The following is a 20,267-nucleotide window of genomic DNA, read 5'->3' as shown; positions in this document are numbered from 1 at the left end:
ACCAAAAAGAAGGAAAGAATAAAAGGGGAAAAAAAAGGAAAAACAAAGCTTCCTGAGAGGTGGCTAACATCACAGAAGGCATTTCTGCATAAAAAGAGTTAATGGGCAGGCCTCAGCTAAACAGTCAGGGACCATTTGCAAGCCTCCTAGGTATATTCTCAGCTGACACATTATCAGATTAAAGGAACTGCAAACAAACTGGGCTGAAACCTTTCTTTGTCCAAGCCCAACCTCTTCTTCCTGTGATGTCATATTACAAATCTAGCAAGCCTTTCTTTTTCTCTTCAGAGAAAGCACATCTCACAATACAGCTGGAGGAAAAGGCCTCGATTCAGCAAGAGCTAACACGCTTAGGAATTTATTTCGGAACCTTTGAAGGATTCTTATGCTTACCTACCATCTGAGATCCACTGAAGAAATAAGGAAAAGGAAAACTTCATTAAGGAGGAGCAAGAAGTAAACGAGACCAAACTGGGAATGTTTAAGTCTCTGAAACTCTGCACTGAAAAGCGAAATAAGATAGCTAACTTGAGCTTAAACATTCCGAAGCATAAACTTAATTTTGGAATATTCATCTAACCACTGAAACAGAAGTTTACCAGGCAAGTACTTTTATTTAGAACACAGCTTTTATTTGAAAGTTATAATCTAATGGGTTGGCTTCATTGACTGCGTTTTTAAAGACTGCTCGTCAGTAAACTAAGCCCGGCAGGATTCATGGATTTTCTGGAGACTAGGTAATGAAAATATTTTCTTGTTGAAGCACCAAGTGAAAACTTTACAGCAACAAATTTCATGTTTCTTCTGGAGAAAAAGGAAGTATCTATAAAGCCACGCAAAGATCCAAAGGATTTACAAATACATTGGAGGTTATAAAGTGGTCACAATCTGAATACCAAAGGAGACTGCAGCCGACCAGAGGACTTCAACACTGTAAACTGGACCTGCCTTTATAATGGTAAGCAATAACAGCTCCCACTGCACCTATGACGACTCCTTTAAGTACACTCTGTATGGGTGCATGTTCAGTATGGTGTTTGTACTGGGGTTAATATCCAACTGTGTTGCCATATACATTTTCATGTGTACTCTCAAAGTGCGAAATGAAACAACAACGTACATGATTAACTTGGCAATATCAGACTTGCTGTTCGTTTTTACTTTACCCTTCAGGATTTTTTATTTTGCCACACGGAATTGGCCATTTGGAGATTTACTTTGTAAAATTTCAGTGATGCTGTTTTATACTAACATGTATGGAAGCATTCTGTTCCTAACCTGTATTAGTGCCGATCGATTTCTGGCCATCGTCTACCCATTTAAGTCAAAGACTCTAAGAACAAAACGAAATGCAAAAATCGTTTGCATTGCTGTATGGTTAACTGTGATGGGAGGAAGCGCACCTGCAGTTTTTTTCCCGTCTACCCACTCGCAGGGTAACAATACCTCAAAAGCCTGCTTTGAGAATTTTCCAGAAGCCACATGGAAAACATTTCTCTCAAGAATTGTAATTTTCATTGAAATAGTGGGATTTTTTATTCCTCTAATTTTAAATGTAACTTGTTCTAGTATGGTGCTAAGAACTTTAAATAAGCCTGTTACATTAAGTAGAAGCAAAATAAACAAAACTAAGGTTTTAAAAATGATTTTTGTGCATCTGGTCATATTCTGTTTCTGTTTCGTGCCCTACAATATCAACCTGATTTTATATTCTCTCATGAGAACACAGACATTTGTTAACTGCTCAGCAGTGACGGCAGTAAGGACCATGTACCCAGTCACCCTCTGCATTGCTGTTTTAAACTGTTGCTTTGACCCTATAGTTTATTACTTCACATCGGACACGATTCAGAATTCAATAAAAATGAAAAACTGGTCTGCCAGGAGAAGTGCCTCCAGATTCTCTGAAGTTCAAGGCACAGAGAGCTTTATTGAACATAACCTACAGACCTTAAAACGTAAGATATTTGACAATGAATCTACAATATAAGCTGCCTGAAATAAAACCATTGGGACTTCACTGGGACAGAACTTCTAAGTTCCTTCAACTGTGAAAAGTGTTTTCCTGGACAACTATTTCTCCACGTCTGAAAAAAAATAAACATGTGGATATTAAGTTTTTAGTATTAAAAAATGTATTCAATGTGTTAAGCATTAAAATGTATTTTATTCTTGTGTACACTCCATTTTACTTTTCTGAGCCACTTGGATTTGTACCTTCCTCTTCATTAAAAAAAAAAAAAAAACCTCAAAAAGCTGTTCAAAGTCTAAAAGTGATGATGATTTAAAATCATGTGGTGACCATCAGTATGGTCTTTGAATTTCTTAGTAATTTTATACTAGATATTTAACAAATATTAAAAGTATTTCATTTATTAAAAAATATTTAAGTGTTTAGTATTTTTATTCAACATCTAATTTTAACTTCATTCTGAATTGAAACTACTAATCATGTTTCTTAAACTATAATAACATAAATGAGAAACAGTTTGAAATAATCAATATGTGTTTTTAGAGTATTTTTCAAAAAAACAGTAAAAAAAAAATGTAGTCTTCTGTAGAATGACATTCTGACACTGAAGATCTTGAGCAGTTACACTGACAGGTAATATTTAGGATTTTGTCTCTGTAAGCAATTCATAAAAAGCAGATGCTACCTATATAATACAGAATGCTCTAAAATTACTCTTTTGATCCATTTTCTGGATATAACAGCACCAAATTTCAAAATGATATATGCCACAAAAATTGAGGAGGAAACCAAAAAAGTTATTTTGTTAAGTAAATTAAAAAAAATTAAAAAAATATATATTACTACAGATAATTTTAAAGATATATTTATGTCACAATAAATAACTTGCATTTTAAGTATTTTAGATCAGAGAAACAGTATAGTGGGATAGTGAAATATAATAAATATAATACTTGGCACTTAGAAAACGATCAATATGTATCTTTTGACCATTTAAGCCAAATAATGAATAGCTGAACACACAGTTTCAAATAGCCAAAATGTTACTGTAAAATCAAAATAATTTATAAAGTAAGGACACGATTCCTTCCGTAAAAAGTAGCAAAACTACAGGCCCAAATAACTAAGTGCAACTACATTTTCATTTCACTAAACATAAAAAAGGTATCGCTTTGAGCTGTAATTTCGATATGAAGCACAAACTACAGTAAAACTTTTTCATTTTCCAAAATAAGTCTTTGTTTTCTCCAATTTCAAGCGGTTCTCCAAAGTTAACTAAAAAAGAATTATTTTTATTTGAGAAAAGACATAAAATTAAATTTAGCATTCAACCTATCTAATTTTTCCATCTCAGTCTTTCAAATCCTGAATACAACTCTGGACACTCTTATGATTTAAATTTGATTTTTGCTATTCTCTGGGTTTGGGCTGCCTTGATTTCAGACAAATCACAGTCATTTGCTAAATAAGTAAATCCATTTTCAATAAAACAGCAGCAGGGGATTTTCTTTAGAGATCTATGGTTTCTTTTAGATAAACCTAAAGCAAAATAAATCCTTAAATTAACAACAACAAAAAAAAACTAGTGAAGAAATTAAGCATAGTTTTTATATCCTAAGAAAAGTATATATATTGTAAACATGTTTTCTTCAATTGATCCTGAAGTTCCTTTGATATCACTCTTCAGAAAAAACAAATACATTTAGCACTTATCTAAACATGTATTTCTGAGTTGGAGAGCAACTTATAACTTAATGATGTGAAGGACAGGGGTAGAGAGTTTGTAACCGAGATTTCTCAGAACTTTTCTCAGCTTAAAAATCTGCAAGCAGGATCTCAAAGCACAGCTGTTACTTTTAAGATAAAGGCAAAACGGTCATCAAACAGCTGTTATTATCGTGCTCACTAGAGAAATTTTTGTTGCCTGCTTGTCAACAAGAAGAAAGATGAATAAGTTTCTTATAAGATTCTTCACGAAGTAATACATAATAGATAAATACTAGTTTTTTCATCTAGAACTTCAAATCCTGGGTAAATCTTAACCACAGGGACAAAAAAAGGGTAGTAAAGTTATTTTCCTTTGTCAGCTTTGCACTTTACAGTAAATTATACATTCAGAGGGTTTTCTCTTTCCCTTTTACCCAGAAAATCTAGATTAATAAAACTCTGGTAATTTACTTTTCATTTCCTTAAAGTGACATCAACCCCCCCCCCAAAAAACTTGTCTACTGTTTTTATCATCTTTATAAAAGAGTGGATGATTTAACTAATTTTCCTTTCCACATTAACCTCCTTCAAAGCAACAAAAGTAAGATGAAAAAAGTTGGTGTGGAAAACAGCTTTCCAGCATCCTAATGACTGGTTCTGAACTTAGAAATGATCTTTTCTAAGAAAATACCAACCAAGTAGCTAGTTTACCAAAAGAATGTATGAAAACATATGTATTATATCCACAGAAAATTAAAAGGAACTTAAGGCAGGGAGTTTTGCCTTCATATTCTACATTCAGAATGCAGAAAGTAAATTTGAGGCATAAATCTTAACTATAGACACTAACTAGTATTTAAAGAATTAGTCACTCATTTGAAGAACATAAAATAGAAAATGGAACATCAATCTGAACTGATGCAAACTTCATATATCCAACTGAGAAACTAAGTTGATTTATGACTGTGATGTAGCTAGCAAGGATCTCAAGTAAACTGCAATTCTGGACCGCTGATGAACAAAGTATCTGGCCTTTTGTCAATATATTAAGTTCTTATTGCCTTGCGGATTCTTTACCACCTCCCACCACCCAAACTTTTTAATGCCTGCATGCCAGATCCAACCCCAGATGTCACAAATGAGGGAAGATGTGACCTAGTTGTGAATAAACTTTTATATAGAAAATTTTATAAATTATGCTTACTAGTGGATGAATCTTGAGGTAATTCTAAGGTAAACTGTTTTTAAAAACCTCTTTTGGGCTGTCCTGAAAACCAGATTATCCATGTATAACATGACTTCTAAGAAATAAATTCCAAATTAAAAAGAACTAATGGACAAATTTAAGGACATGGAACATTTAAATCAACCGGAGTATTTAATGATCAACAATATGACTTAATTAGCAACATTCTCCAAAGATCAGCATATATACTGTCCTAAAATCACTAATTCTCAAATTCCGATTTTATCTCTATCTTCTTTTCTTGATGTTTACTACCCATTTTTTGGCAATTTTATAAAAGTATAAAGAATATCTATTAAACAGGACAACAGACTAGGATAATAAAAGAGTATGAATTTACTCCAGGCAAACTTTTCTAACAAGTCTTTCCCCTTCCTCTGTCTCTCAGAAACATTTATTCCAGTAACTCCTTAACAAGGTACAAAAATTACCAGTGCTAAAAGCAATGGCCAAAACAGAATTTAAGATACAGGGCCCCAGAAGTAGAGATTACTAATGAATTTAATAATCAGTTTTCAAACATATATTGCATCCATATGCTTTACTCATATGGATACAACCAGTCAAGTACTTTTGGAAAATAAAGTTTAAGTATTTAAGGCTGATAGGAATATGAAAAGATATTCAACATCACTAACTATCAGGGAAATGCAAAACAAAACCACAACGAGATATCACCTCATACCTATAAGAAAGATATATGCACCCCTATGATCACTGTACCATTATTTACAATAGCCAAGATATAGAAACCACCTAATTGCCCATCAATGGATGAATGGATAAAGAACTGGTTATGTATTCATTTGAATTAAAAAAAGATCTTGCCATTAAAAAAAAAAAAATCTTGCCATCTGCAACAATATGAATGGACGTATGGGGTATTACACTAAGTGAAATAAATCAGATACAGAAAGATAAATACCAAATGACTTCACTCATATGTGGAATTAAAAAAAAACAAATGAACAAAACAAAACAAAAACAAACTTACAGAAATGGAAAATAGACTGGTGATTACTCGAGGAAAAGGGCTGAGGGGTAGGCAAATTGGGTGAAGGGGATCGACTGCATGGTGATTAATGGTAACTAGTAACTAGATTTTTGGTGATCATCTCTTTGTAGGGTATTCAGATGTTGAATTATAATGTACACTTGAAACATATATCATATGTTTTACCTAAAGAGAAATAGGAATATCCTACCAAAAAAAAAAAAAAAAAAAAAGAGTGAGAAACAAACATGTGTTTTTACAGCCAAGTTAGTTATTAGCCATAGGGTGACTGGACTGAGTTCCATTCCTTTTCTATCAAAATAACTGCTGGTAAATTCATAATTTAGACCTGAAAGAGCCTGAAGCTCATCTACTACAACTACTTCACCTTAGGTTGAGGAAACTGAAGAACTAAAAGGCTAAATAACTTGCATAAGGTTACATAACAATAAGAAAGAGCCAGGATAAGAACTTGGTCTTTTTGACTTGTCTGTTCCTTTAAGGGTGGTAAGGGGAGTAGCAAAGACCCTGTGGGAGAGAACCTGGTAAACTGAAAGGATTAAAACAAAGCCAAAGTGGCTGGAGACGTAGGGCTGAGATCTTACATACACCTATAGGCCACAATACAGCCATGTTAAGATCTGAGGAGATGTGGAAAGCCTTGAAGGATTTCAAGTAGAAGGAGAGACGATTAGACATGCATTTCAAAAAAACCCCATTCCTCTGATTATAGGGTAGAGATGTATTTGTCTTCAGTAAAAAGAGAAAAACAATCACAATAAGAGCTATATTTATTAAATTTAAAGAGCTTCTCTTATCCTTTATTTTAATTATATTCTTTCCCCCTTATTAAAATGGTCTTTCTTCTTGAAACGATGAAATGATGGATGGGAAAAATATTTTAATGTTGTTACTTGACGAGGTTAAGTGAGCAGCCTTTGTGGAGAAACATTCACACACTGCTGGTGGGAAACAAAATAGTACAATTCTAATGGATGGGAATTTGGCAATACCTAACACACACACACACACACACACACACACACACACACACACACACACTCTTTGATCCAGCATTCCTACTTCTAGGTATTTACCCTGAAGACACACTCTTCATAATATAAAAATACATATGTACAAGGTGCAGCATTATTTGAAATTAGAAAATATTAGAAACTCCCTAGATATCCAAGCATAGAAAATTGGTTGAATAAATTATAGCACATATACACAATGTAGTACTATGCAGCTTTAATAAGGAATGAAAAAGAGCTCTATGTACTGATATGGAGTAGTAACTTCCAGAAAGTGTGGTGAAACAAAAAAAGTAAAGTATAAGAGTACACACAGTATGCTACTTTTTGTGTAAGAAAAGGGCAAAATAAGAAAGCACACATATATCTGCTTATTTTTATAAAAACACAAGAAAGACAAACCAAAAAATAAGGAGTAAGGGTGGGAAACAGTGTAGAAGGGATATGGAAGGTTATGACGCTCATCTACGTGTAAGACTTTGGGAAGCTCACTGATACTGTACATCAGGAATCAGATAACCTTTTCAAGGATCAGACAGTAAATTTCTTAGGCCTGCAGACTACACAAGACTGTTGCTACTCCCCATCTCTGCGTTACAGTGCAAGAGCAGCTGCAGATGACAACATCAGTGCATGAGTGTGGCCGTGCTCCATCCAACAAGACTGTATAGAATCAAGTGGCTAGCCTGTGGCCTGTAGGTGCCATTTCCTGTGCTACAGTCAGAAAACTAAAGCTAACAAGGATGGAAAAAAAAACCCTACAAAACACCTAGAACTAATCTCAACTAGCGCCAGGCACATAATAGGTCATAATTAGCTGCTGAATGAATAAATCTTAAAGTTCTATTAAAAGATGGACTGGAGTTCTAGTTAGGGCTTTGCTACAAACTAGTGTAACTACGTTGACCTCTTCATGTTAACTGAGGGGTTTGGACTAGATAATATAAGACCCATGCCACGCTTCATACACGCTTCTCATCCTAGTCAGTTATGACTTCCATCCATTCCTTCCTTTTAATAACCATCATCACCACTGTGACCATGTGAAACTGAGACTACTGCAATTACTCCCTGCTCAGCCTGCTTCCTAGTTCTTTCTTCAACCCATCCAGGACACATAACCAGATTTATCTATTAAAAGTCATCACTTTATGCTGATCACTTAATGTCCAATTTTAAAAGGTGTCGTATTTTCCATTGTCTGAAAGTAAAAGTCCAGCTTTAAAGTTCAAAGTTCTCCAAAACTATGGTCCTGACCTACTCAATTTTCTGGTTTCTTTTCTGTCTCACATACATGATCCCTCCGCTGCAGGTTGGTCTCCTGCCTGTCCTGTCTTCATGCAACTCTCACTTGACTCTAGATACTTAGACATATGATATACTACTTGCTCCACCCTTCACCGCAGTCACACTGCCCCCCTTCTCTGATAAAATCCTTTTCATCCTACAAGGCCCAGTTCAACTCCAAAACAGAAATTTCTTTGATAATGTTTATTGTCTTTATTACTTATTTGGTAGTTTTTTACTGCCTTTTCCAGCTATCTTTTTACACTGGCTATGTTTAATTTTCCTAACTAGACACCCCGAGCTCCCTGAGGGAAGGGATTATGTTTTGTACTTCTTTGATTCTCCATAGCATCTAACACAGGATTGAAATGGAGTAGAGATTGAAAGGAAGGGGCTTAGAGGTAAGAACAAATTAGATGTTACTTACCTGCCAGACTGAAGATTAATTTTTAATAACCACTATCTTTTTACTTACATAGTACCTACTCTGGGTATTTATCAATGTAGTTCTAATACATGTTCTACACCTACACAAACAAATATAAAGACACTTTTGTTTCACCAAACCTATGGCTCATTTAATTCTTCAACAACTCAAGGAAAAAGGCAAATTTTCCTTGGTCAGTACTATTTCTGATACAGGAATTCAACTCTTGCAGTTATTGCATTAATTCTTATTACTTGATTTTTGAATCTTAAACAGTATCTGTTGAATTCCCACCATTTAAATGAAGTTATACAATTGTTAAAAGAAACTATGTTCTTGAAGAGATTCTTCATTCTGACTTCTCTTTTGGAATAACTATTTTCTAGGCCTGCTGTGTTCTAAGATTTTTCCTGTTTTTTCCTCTCTGCACTCTTGTTACAGATTCACTCTTCCTTAGGTCTCATGATTTTTCTTTTCATGAATTTCTTTTTATTTTGCTAAAGTATATTCTCAAGTAATTTTATTTTAAAAAGGACAGTCACGAGATGAGCTTTCTGAGTCCCTGGATGTCTGAAAATTGTTCCATCCTACCCTCACATTTGACATGTAGGTCAGCTATAGAATTCTAGGTTATCAAACATCCAATATTCCTGGTAAGAAATGTGATGCTGTCAAATTCCAAAAGGAAATGAAATAAAAGACAGTAAGACATTTATGTTAGTCTTTGAGAAATCTTAACAAGCATAATCAAAATCTTACAGAGAAATTACGTTAAAATTTAATGGAGGCAAGAAACACTAAAACTGAGCAAGAATAATAAAAAGTTTTTTTGAAAGAGTGAGACACAAATACAGCTGTTTCCTATTCTAAGTATCCTTACCATGGTCTAAATCTAGCACGTACAGGAAGACACCAAAAATACTTTTGATATTTTGCTGTTTCTGATAATGGTAGAAAATACTAAGAACCAAAACGGAAATTAATAAAACCATACATGCAAGAGCCACTAACATGCATTTTAAAACAGACTAGGTTGCAACAGTTCAGAGTTTAAAAACAGGTCATAATATTTGGAAAAGATAAACGTCAAAAAGTTGGTTCTATTTTATAATTAAAGGTAACTGAACTTAGATGGTTCAAGAACAATTGCCACAGAGTGGTTCTAAAATTTTACTAAACTCACTGTTAATAATAGTCCTCTGATTTTGCCAGAGGAACTCAGAAACTACATTAAATACAATAGAGATCTCATTAAGTTACTTCTTCATTTAGTTTCTTGCACATCCAGATTCCAGACTTCTTCCTCATTATTACAGTTGGGATATGACATGACTACAAGTTTAGAGACTGAAAATTCTAAGACCATACATATTCAGGTAATTTTCTAACATAATGACCCTGTAGAAGGCATTCTCTGAACAAGAGCACAAGTGCTTCCCTTTCCACAGGTTAAGCACAGAGGATATTTCCATGTTCTTCTCCTACAACTGACACCTCCCTTCTTGTCTATACTTGAATGATGAATGAAAACTGCCCTCAGGGTAATTACTGACATGATTCATAACTGAAGCACCATAACAAATTCCAACTGCAGTGTAACAGTGAACACCGCCCACATTTTACAATGCTGGAGTTCAGTTACAACTTTTTTCCCCTGAACTTACTCCATTTTGACAAGACAATGAGGGAGGGGGCACCTTGGGAGAAGAGAAAAGTTCTACATAACTTGTAGTAAGCCAGGATAAACAGACCTGATACTGTTTAATTGTGTTTTCAGTTCCCTGTTTTTAGGAAAGGGAAAGGGAATGAAGTGAAGAGAACTAACAACTGTAGTATTTCTCAAATGTACCATTCTCATAAATATCCATTCATTCCTCACAACAACTCTGGTATTATTATCCCCATTTTACAGACAAGGAAATCTGACATACAGAGACATAACTTGCTCAGAATCACACCAAAGCAAGTTACATGGCATCTCTGAACTTTAGCTTTTCTTATCTGTAAAACAGGGATAGCAATGTTTACCTCCTGGGAAGATTAGATGAGATGTGGTGACGCCAAAGCCCAGGCTCCTTCTGCTATATAGCACAGTGACACAAACACAGATAAAACATGAATTAAGAAACTAATCACATCAGTGCACATACCTAACAGTAAACTAATACATACCCCGAGGCAGCAAAGAGGTTAAGAGCACAGTCTCTGAAATCAGACAATCTTGAGTTAAAATTCTAGCTCTACTATCAACTTAGTGTTGTGGATAAGGGAAACATTCTTCATTTCTCTGTGCCTCAGTTTTTTTCACTTATGGAAGTGATGACAATGGCAGTACCTATTTCCCAGAGTTGTGCAAAGTAAGTGAGCCCAACACATTTCAGCACTTTTAACAGTGCCTATGTCAGCATACATGCAAAAATGTTACCTATAATGATTTCAACACTGAAATGGAATATGCATAAGTGAGGGGCACTGTGACGCATGTCTGTATGACGATCGGGAAAGATTCCAAAGAAGTAAACCAGTGATGAGCCTTTTACAAGCATTGTTTCCTAAAGCAAGTTTCTATGAGCTACCTAAGGGACATCTCTGAATCTGAGATTTTTTTTTAATATCCCTGAAATTTCTTTAGTCTCTTGTGCTAATCCATGAACAAGGAGAATATGTAGTATGGACAATGGGAGAGGGGGAAGGGAGACATGAACGGACAAGTCGTGAATACTTTCCTCCACAGTGAACTATAGCAATCTCTCATGTGTGTCAGAGTGTTCTAAAGATTAAAGGAGGCAAATGCATTGAGAAAAGAATAGACTGGGGGGTCAAGCATGGGGTTTAAGACAGACGATACTTGAGCAAACGTTTAGACACGGAAAAGATTTTATGTTTAAAGCCATAGATGGATCTGGATCAAGAACTCAGGCTCATGTACGAATCAATATAGGAGAAGATGTGCAATAATTTATAACTGTTTCTTCGGATTTTCTGTTTCTTGTTTTTTAAACATATGAGGAACCACATAAAAAAACATTTAATGCCTCACTGAAAAAAAGAAACATTAGATGCCTCATTGATTCTTCAATGGCTCAATTATGAAGAAAGAGAGTCAATAAATTGAGTTTATAGTCTTAGAGCTTTTGAAAGCAATCATCTATTCACATTTCAGTGGGTAATTATTCATATGAACTAAGTTACTATCCTTATTTTTGTTTGTACTTTTTCTGCGTATCTATTTTTATTTCTCTCTGGACTAGCTCACTAGTAGAAAACACAAGGTCACTATCAAAAATTTTATTTCTAAGATACTGCCTTTCTTTATTTTCCCTTCTTGGGCTTCACATTTTTTCACTCTTATAGAAGATTTTAGGCATACCTGGAAACTTTCATTAAAAACTGACAGAAAACTCAGTTTTAACACTTCAGTCTATGAACACAGACCTAGATTTCCCTGTTCACTTAATTCTCACCCCTCCCTCAATCTCCTTGAAGGGTGATCCAAATATCTAATTTCATCAACCCTCAACTATTATGAATTCAAAAATGCTTATATTATTATATTAAAATCTCATTCTGAGAGTTACAGAAATGAAACATATAGGCATACTAGTAACTCATTTAAAATGGAGCTTTGCTCTTTTTGTAAAGTCGTCTTCTCATCTTTTCTTCCTGAGGAATCCAGTAGATCAACAGTGAGAGGGTACTACACAAAGGAGCAGGTCAACAAAAGGTAGTACTTCCTCCCCTTCCCATTACTGATGAGCTCCAGGGCAAAACATTCATTTTGTCACTCAAGATAAAATATGTATGTATTATTTTTTCACTTAAAATAAAATAAACTATTTATATTGCTGCCTTTTATTCTGTCCCATATGCTTGACTACAGGTTATAGCGGTAATAAAAACAGTATGAATGAGTTAACAGAAATAATGCTGCACAGTGAGAGGAGCACTTTACTAGAATAACATGGTATTTGGAATCAAACCAATTTGGGTTCAAATGCCAAGTGGGTGACCTTAGACAAACTGTTTAACCTTCCTGAGCTTGTTTCCACTTTTGTAAAATGAAAATAATACTAACAACCTCACAGGATTATTATGAGAATTAAATTAGACTAACAATTTTGGTGTATGGAACATTGCAACAGGTCGAGTGCTAGCTGCTTTCCATCCATTGTCACTTAGCTGCCAGGTGGGACACAGATATTCTGCATTTCTCTTCCCTCGTGTGGGAAATCAGATTCATGCCTACACCTACTTTGGAGTTTGTGTAAAGAACCAACAGAGTATTTCATTTTAAAGATCATCTAGAATCTGGCTATTCTAAACTGGGGCCCACGGGCTAGCAACATCAGAACCATCTGGAAACTTGTGAGAAGCGCTGAATCTCAAGCCCCACCCTAGAACCACTGGATAAGAAACTATTTTAATAAGATCTCCATGGATAGTAAAGTTTGAAAAATACTATTAAAAACAACCCTCAGCCTGTAAGGAAGAACTTTGTTAATATCACTCATTGCACCAAAAATCCAAAGGGAAAAAAGGGCATTTAAAATAGTGCATATTGATTTAATTAGTTTAGGTGAGCAAGTTAGGCAACAGGCATCATGGACTGGTAGACTTGAAATAGTGAGAAATACAGAATAACTCACAAAGAAAGGGAAAGGAAAGGCAGAAAAAAACTAAAACACTAAGTAAAGACCACAGTATTTTCCAGAGGTAAATGGGGAGTCAAGCCCATGAATAATATAATAATGTTTATAATGATGTCTCTAGCTTAAAAAGAAAAAGTGAAATTACTTTAAAATACGCTCTATTAAAGAAGACAAGAAAACATGTATTCTATTTCAAGATTATTTCCCTCAAAAAAGTTGTGTGTATATATGACACACATATACACATACACTTTACATTTAACTAACATAAAATTATCTGGTACATTCACTTTTGTATAACATCTCATTTACCAAAAGAGCTAGCTTTCCACTTTTAACAAGTTAAAAACTCTAACTTTTAAGACTAAATTACTAGTCTTAAATTAGTCCTCATCTACCATTGTGAATGCTGGGCCACAATTTTCCCCTAATGTGCCTCATTCCCGGTTCTCCTATTTCTGTCTTTCCACATTTCCACACCCGTTATAAGAAGTCTTTTCCCATCCACATATGATCAATCAGTCCCTCCTTTGACCCTCATGGTATATCTTATTTCATAGCATATTACAGTAACTTACTTTTCTAGTAGGTTCCAAGCCCCTTTCAGGCTAGAGGCTACTTCCCATGTCATTAGATAGATCACAGGGGCAAGTACAATTCGTTTAAAATATCTGATGTACAAATAGCAGGTACGGTCCAAAGAGAATTAGGAGAAACTGAGTTAAAGAGGAATAGGGAAATGAGATCTCTGTGCTACCTTTTTTTTGAAAAATTTTTCTTCAATATTTTACAAATTATGAAGCAATCTAAAGGAATATGCATTTACCTTCAGTAGTGGCAAATAATTCTTACTTTTAAATAGTTTTGTAGACATATGAAATATCTGAACTAGAAATATTCAAATCTTTTGTTCTGTCTCAGTTTGCAAAGCAAGAAACTAAGACAAAGACATTAACTTGTACATGGAAGAGTCAGGACCTAATGCCAGGTCTTCTGATTCCATGTCCCGAGTTAGGCCATGTTCTCTCTCACAGGATAAATGTGGTTTGCTCCAGAGATGAAAGAACTCTTTGGACATGTGTTTGAGGAACAGTGGAAGGCTGGAAAGGTCAGGCAGGGCCAGATTATCACAACCAAAGAGGCTAACCTTTTCTGAATGGCAATAGGGAGCCACTGTAGGTTCCTGAACAGGAGTACGGCATGAATAAGCACTTAGCAAAATTAACCTGGCACCAAAGTATAAAATATAGAGCAGTGCCAAAGCTGGGAGGCCAAGCAGGAGTCTCTAACAGTAGGTTAAGTGTAAGAGGGTGATGATCTGATCTAGGGAAATGTAAACAAAAAAATATTTTTAACATAATAATGAAAAAAATATGAGACATGGTAAACTTTTTTTTTGTTGTTTTTTTAAATTACAAAACTCTATATGTAACTATAGAGGGAAAAAGGAAAAGACGCTCAGTACCAAAGCCTGGATAACTTGAAAAGTAATGGAAAAATATAGATATTGAGAGGCAAAGTTACATTCAGAACAAAATAATTTCAGTTTTGAATGGTAAAGTCAAGTCTCTTAAATCGCTTGAGAAGCTAATTACCTATAGGAGTTAAGGGCAAGAAATTTGGAACACATAGTTCAGAATGAGAAAGGTTAAAGCCTTAATGACATTTTCAGAAAGAATTAAATTTTTAAAAAATGAAACTTTCATTTTATTTTTCTCTTGCTGGCAAAATAAATAAATAAATAAATAAATAAATAGCTGTTTTAAATAACTTATGAGGAGCTTTTTAAAAACCCAAAATAAGACAGTTTTCATTATTGCAGCATGACTGCTGCATAGACACATGGCATCATATTGCTTCCCCATCCTTACCTATAGTTTTTAAAATGGTTAAAGATGGCTTCATCATCATCTTACAATTCACTCGCCTTTCTAAGACATAGCTCTTAGTAAAATACAGCTTTAAAAAATGTCTTATGGTAAATACAAAAACCTCTGTACAAAGTGCACCAGAGGTTAATGATCTACCATAGGGATATACGACAGATATCCTTTTGGGCTTTTTCAGAGCGACAGGCTTTTCTCCCTTTTGTATTCACTTCCTGTCAGGTTTGACATTTCAAAAGAATACCAAAGAAGCTTAAAAACATGTTTACAGGTTTGTCATCAAACCAGGACTGTAAAAATATAAGCTATTCATTACAAGCTGCACTGAAGTGTAAAATAGGATTTCATTTAAAATTTGGAGAAATAATAAAAAGGAAACATTTTTAACCTTTTCTTATATAAAAGTGCTCTGGCCAAATATTTGTGCAACTAAATGAAGAAGCCTGCTAATGTTTAGTGAAGACAAAAAAAAAAGTATGACAGAATCCAATTTAATGAGTCAGCTATATTTGACAACATTTAAAGGAAGCTCAGCTTTCTTGTGACTTACTAAAATTTAATACAACAGTTAATTATTAGTACTTCCATGCTCTCCATACAGTAAGTATCCCTCCAAAACGACATTATTCAGAAGATATGATGCATTTAATACAGGAAAATAGAAATGACACCCTAAATATTCTTTAAATATACATATTTATAAATACTTTATCAATCACTAAACACTATATGTATAACCCTTTCAGCCATGATGAAGGAACAGAGACTGGATCTGTCTTAACTACAAAATCAAACGACATAACTAAAATAACAGATTCTAGACAGCGCACCACAGGCAGTACATGGCAGCAATCCCTGGAAGGAAAGCAAATGGAAGCCCCACCTTCACCTCAGCTTACTGCCTGGAGAGTTCCCAGGCTACAAGGCAGGCAGGAGAAACTGAAATAGGACCCAGTGGTCTCCCTGGTTGCAGAAACAGAGCTGAGAATTCAGGCGAGCGAGGGCAGCTAAAATCAGCAGGACAGAGCACCCCAGAGGAGACAGCTATACAGAAAGGAGAGAGCTCCAGGAGTCTGCAGAGGGTTACTCTGGTCTTCAGCCGAGTACTGATCGGCGCAGGCCAACCACCCAAAGGCAGGAAAAGAGCCACTGGAAGCAGCAGAACCATTGCAGGAGCTGACGCAGGGCCAGGGAGAGTTTGACTTCCACAGCCAGGGTGGAAAAACCTTGTAATATATGGGATATCAGACAGAGCACTCAGAAGGGCACTGCCTAAATAGTGAGGAAACCTTAGTCACAGACTAAAGACTGCTCTGGCTTTGTTTAAAAACAATAACAAAAGCTTGCAAGGATCAAACTGTTTCCAAGTAACTAAACTGCTGTCCCAAAACGTAGCTCAAGAATTGTGAAAGGAATATGAAAACACCCAGGACCTAGTAAGGTAAAATTCATAACATCTGGCATCCAGTAAAAAGTTACCAAGCAGGACAAAAAGCAGAAAAATATGACCCTTAAAAGGAGAAATATCAGTCAACAGGAACAGTCCTAAAAAGACAGAGATGTTAGAATTAGTAGACAGGGACTTTAAAACAATTATTATAACTACATTCCATATGTTCAAAAAGGTGAAAGAAAGCACAAACATGTTAGAGAGAGATACAGAAAATTTTTGAAAGAATTCCAATCAAAATTCTAGAGATGGAAAATATAATACCTAAGATTAAAAATACAGTAGGTAAGATTAACAGCAGATTAGACAGTTCAGAAGAAAAAAAAATAAAGAGCTTGAAGACACAGCTATAGAAACTGTTTAAAATGAAACAGAAAGAAAAACATCTGGAACACCAGCAAAAGAACAGAGCATTGGTGAGCTCTAGGACAACCTGAAGTGACCTAGTACATGTGTGACCGGAATCCCTGAGGGAAAGGGCTGGAGGAGTCAACAAATACATTTTAAGAAAACAATGGCCCAAAATGTCCACATTTGATGAAACCTATAAGCCCATGTTTCGAAGCAGAACTCCAAGCAACAGAAATATGAAGGAAACTAAACCAAGGCACATCATAATTAAACTGCCTAAAACCAGTGATAAAGAGAAAAATCTTAAAAGCACCCAGAAAGAAAATACATACAGAGAAAAACAGAACAGATTTCATCAGAAACGCAAGCCAACAGCAGTGGAGCAACATTTTTTAAGTGTCGAAAGAAAAAAAAAGGGTCAGCCTAAAATTCTATATCTAACAAAATCTTTCAAATCCAAAGATGAAATAAAGATTTTTTTTTCAGACGTAAGAAAGCTGCAAGACACAACAGACCTGAATAAAAGAAAACTTTTTTAGAAGTCCTGCAGGTAGAAGGAAAACCGTACTTACCAGATGGAAATCTGGATTTACACAAGGAATTAAAAGATACGGTACAGTAAATATGTGAGTAACTAAGAATACTTCTTTTTAACTCTGTTTAAAAGGTAAGGGGGGAGGGTGTAGCTCAAGAGGCAGAGTGCATGCTTAGCATGCACGATGTCCTGGGTTCAATCCCCAGTATCTCCTCTAAAAATAATAAATAAATGAACCTAATTACCTCCCCCACAACATATTTTTTTAGGTTTTAAAAAAGATAATTGACACTCTAAAGCAAAAGTAATGTATTGTGGGGTTTATAACTTATGTCGATGTAAAATGCATGACAACAGCACAAAGGTTAGGAAAGGGGAAATGGAAGTACAGTGTTCTGAGGTTCTTATGCTACATGTGAAGTGGGGTAATGCTATTTAAAGGTAAACCATGGGAAGGTAAAGATTTATATTATAAAGCATAAAGCAACCAATTACAAAATAAAACAAGAAGTATTAATAGTAAATCTACAAAGATAAAATTCAATAAAAAATTTTTCAATCACTTCAAACTTAGCATAATCAAACGGAATTCACCTTCCTAAGCAAATCTCATTCAATCCTGGGTATCTTCATGAAAGACACTACCTGGATGTCATTATTAGTTGCCCCTTTCTCTGTCCTTCATTCCCACTTATGTAATTAATTGTCATATCTTATAATACAAAGCCAGATACTGTTCTAAGTGCTTTTTCCACTCATTAATTCTTTTAAAATGAGACACTTACCTGTAATAAGATTAAGTTTATTAATGCCGAGGAAGTAGTATAGATAAACACTGTGAAACTGTAAAGGAGGGAAGAATGACTATAAACTAGGATGGCCGTGAAAGGCAAAATGGAAGTAGACCTGAAAATCGGGTAAACAAAAAGGGGAAAGCATTTCAAGTGGGGCCTATGAAGTGAACAAAGACTTAGACAGGCAGGAACAAATACAGCTGTGTGAGTAACATAAACAGTTAGGGCTGAATCGAGAAGAGAATATAAGGCAGGAATTCTCAAACATTTTGGGTCATAACCTTTTACATTCTCAAAATTACCGAGGATTCAAAAGTTTTTGTTCGTGTGATTACATATATCAATATTTACTGTACTTGGTAATTAAATATTAAAGTTTAATTAAATTAAATTTTAATAGACTTTTCAGGTCATTATGGATATTCTTTTCTGACACTACCCCAAAATTCAACAAGTGGTAGTTTTTTAAAGGTTAATTGTAATGTGGAATGTATCAGTGAACAAAAATAAACTTTCCATATTCTGAGCTCTTAAAAGCCACTGATCTGTCTCAAACTTCGAATAAACTTCTCACCCATGCATGACTTTATAACATGATGCATTGGTCATTTGGAAATATCAGTTCACTGCATTATGTGGATCCTGCCAATGTTGATGAATCTCTTTACAGAATATCAAAAAATCACATTTAAATACCACCACTGAGTTAAAAGTCTTTGAAGTATTGGGAAGCCGACCTGCTTACAGTGGATATAAACTAACGAAATTCAAATTTTCACTTGAAAACTCAAAATTTATCATTGGCAACATTTATTGTCAGTTGTTTTCAATCACACTGTACTTGAGAATGTAGACTTAATAAAATAAATACTTATTTTTACTGGTTCATCAATGGAATTCTTAAATGAAACGGACATGTTTTGATTTTTAACTGGGAATTTGTGGTGGTGAAGAATGACTACAATCCAGTCTGATGCTACTGTTTTGATACATGCAAAGTTGTCAGAAGTTTTACATCATCTGCATCAATGTCAACAGAGTGAAAAAGATAAATAACATATTAAGAGTAATATGAAATAGTTTTTTCATTGCAGATTCCCTGAAATGGTCTCAGGGACCACCAGAGGATTACAGACCACACTCTGAACTGCTGACATAAGAAAAAACGAGGAGACAAAGCTTCTAAAGGAGAGCCTCCGAGGCATCAAGCAGTTACTTAAAGCTCCCGATCTAAAAACATGCACTTGGTCCCTTTGACCCTATCTGCATGCCAAGTAATTTTAGACTGGTGCCCTGAATATTGTAAATGTTTCAGTTGTAAAGATTCCTGTATTCTGTTTTTCTCAAACTGAGCATTTTTGTTTTGTTTTAAAGCAGGTAATTATTTTTGCTGAACCTGATGTGAACTATTGGGCAGCAGCTCCTGTCTCAGTTCAGATCTCCTGTCTTTCATTAAGCTGCTCTGAATCTGTCACACCGCAATGATTCAAGTTCAGTCAGAGATGCAGGCAGACAGAATTTGAGCACTCTTTCTCTGGCTCTTTCCTCTGCAGGATTCTTTCACTCTCTTCAGTGGCCAACGTTTCCCCAGCGTCAGTTTTCTAGTTTCCCTATTCTCCCTGGTCACAAAGCCCAACAATCTTCCCACTGGCACTTTCCTTCCCGCCTTACTATACCTCCCAACTGCACTTAGCCCCAGGCTAAAAGCTCCCTACCTAGGTTCACAGCTCCTGTTTGCTCTAAAAGTACAGTGACTTCAGGCAGCTGCTTTTTGGTATATTATGTAGCATTATGTACAGGTTTCAGAGCTGCCTTTTTTGTGGGGAGTCGTATGGTAGGGTCTTCCTCCATAATACCAGATGCAGAAGTCCTCCACAAAAGGTTTTTACCTGAGGAATTAGCATAATGAGATTTGCACTTATAAAAGGATTTCTC

At 35.2% G+C, this 20,267-nt stretch overlaps 2 protein-coding genes across 3 annotated transcripts in view; one reads left to right on the top strand and one right to left on the bottom strand.

Annotated features, from left to right (window-relative positions):
* Nucleotides 1-20,267, bottom strand: part of RB1 (RB transcriptional corepressor 1) — a 106,890-nt gene that overhangs the window by 25,605 nt on the left and 61,018 nt on the right. The window lies entirely within an intron of this gene.
* LPAR6 (lysophosphatidic acid receptor 6) lies at nucleotides 424-2,385 on the top strand. Its single transcript, XM_006184132.2, has one exon. It carries the CDS (start codon nucleotides 956-958, stop codon nucleotides 1,988-1,990), a length of 1,035 nt encoding a protein of 344 aa, XP_006184194.1. The 5' UTR covers nucleotides 424-955; the 3' UTR covers nucleotides 1,991-2,385.

Source organism: Camelus ferus, chromosome 14, assembly GCF_009834535.1.
Source record: "Camelus ferus isolate YT-003-E chromosome 14, BCGSAC_Cfer_1.0, whole genome shotgun sequence".
NCBI classification, from domain to species: domain Eukaryota; kingdom Metazoa; phylum Chordata; class Mammalia; order Artiodactyla; family Camelidae; genus Camelus; species Camelus ferus.
This window is presented reverse-complemented; position numbering and strand designations above follow the sequence as displayed.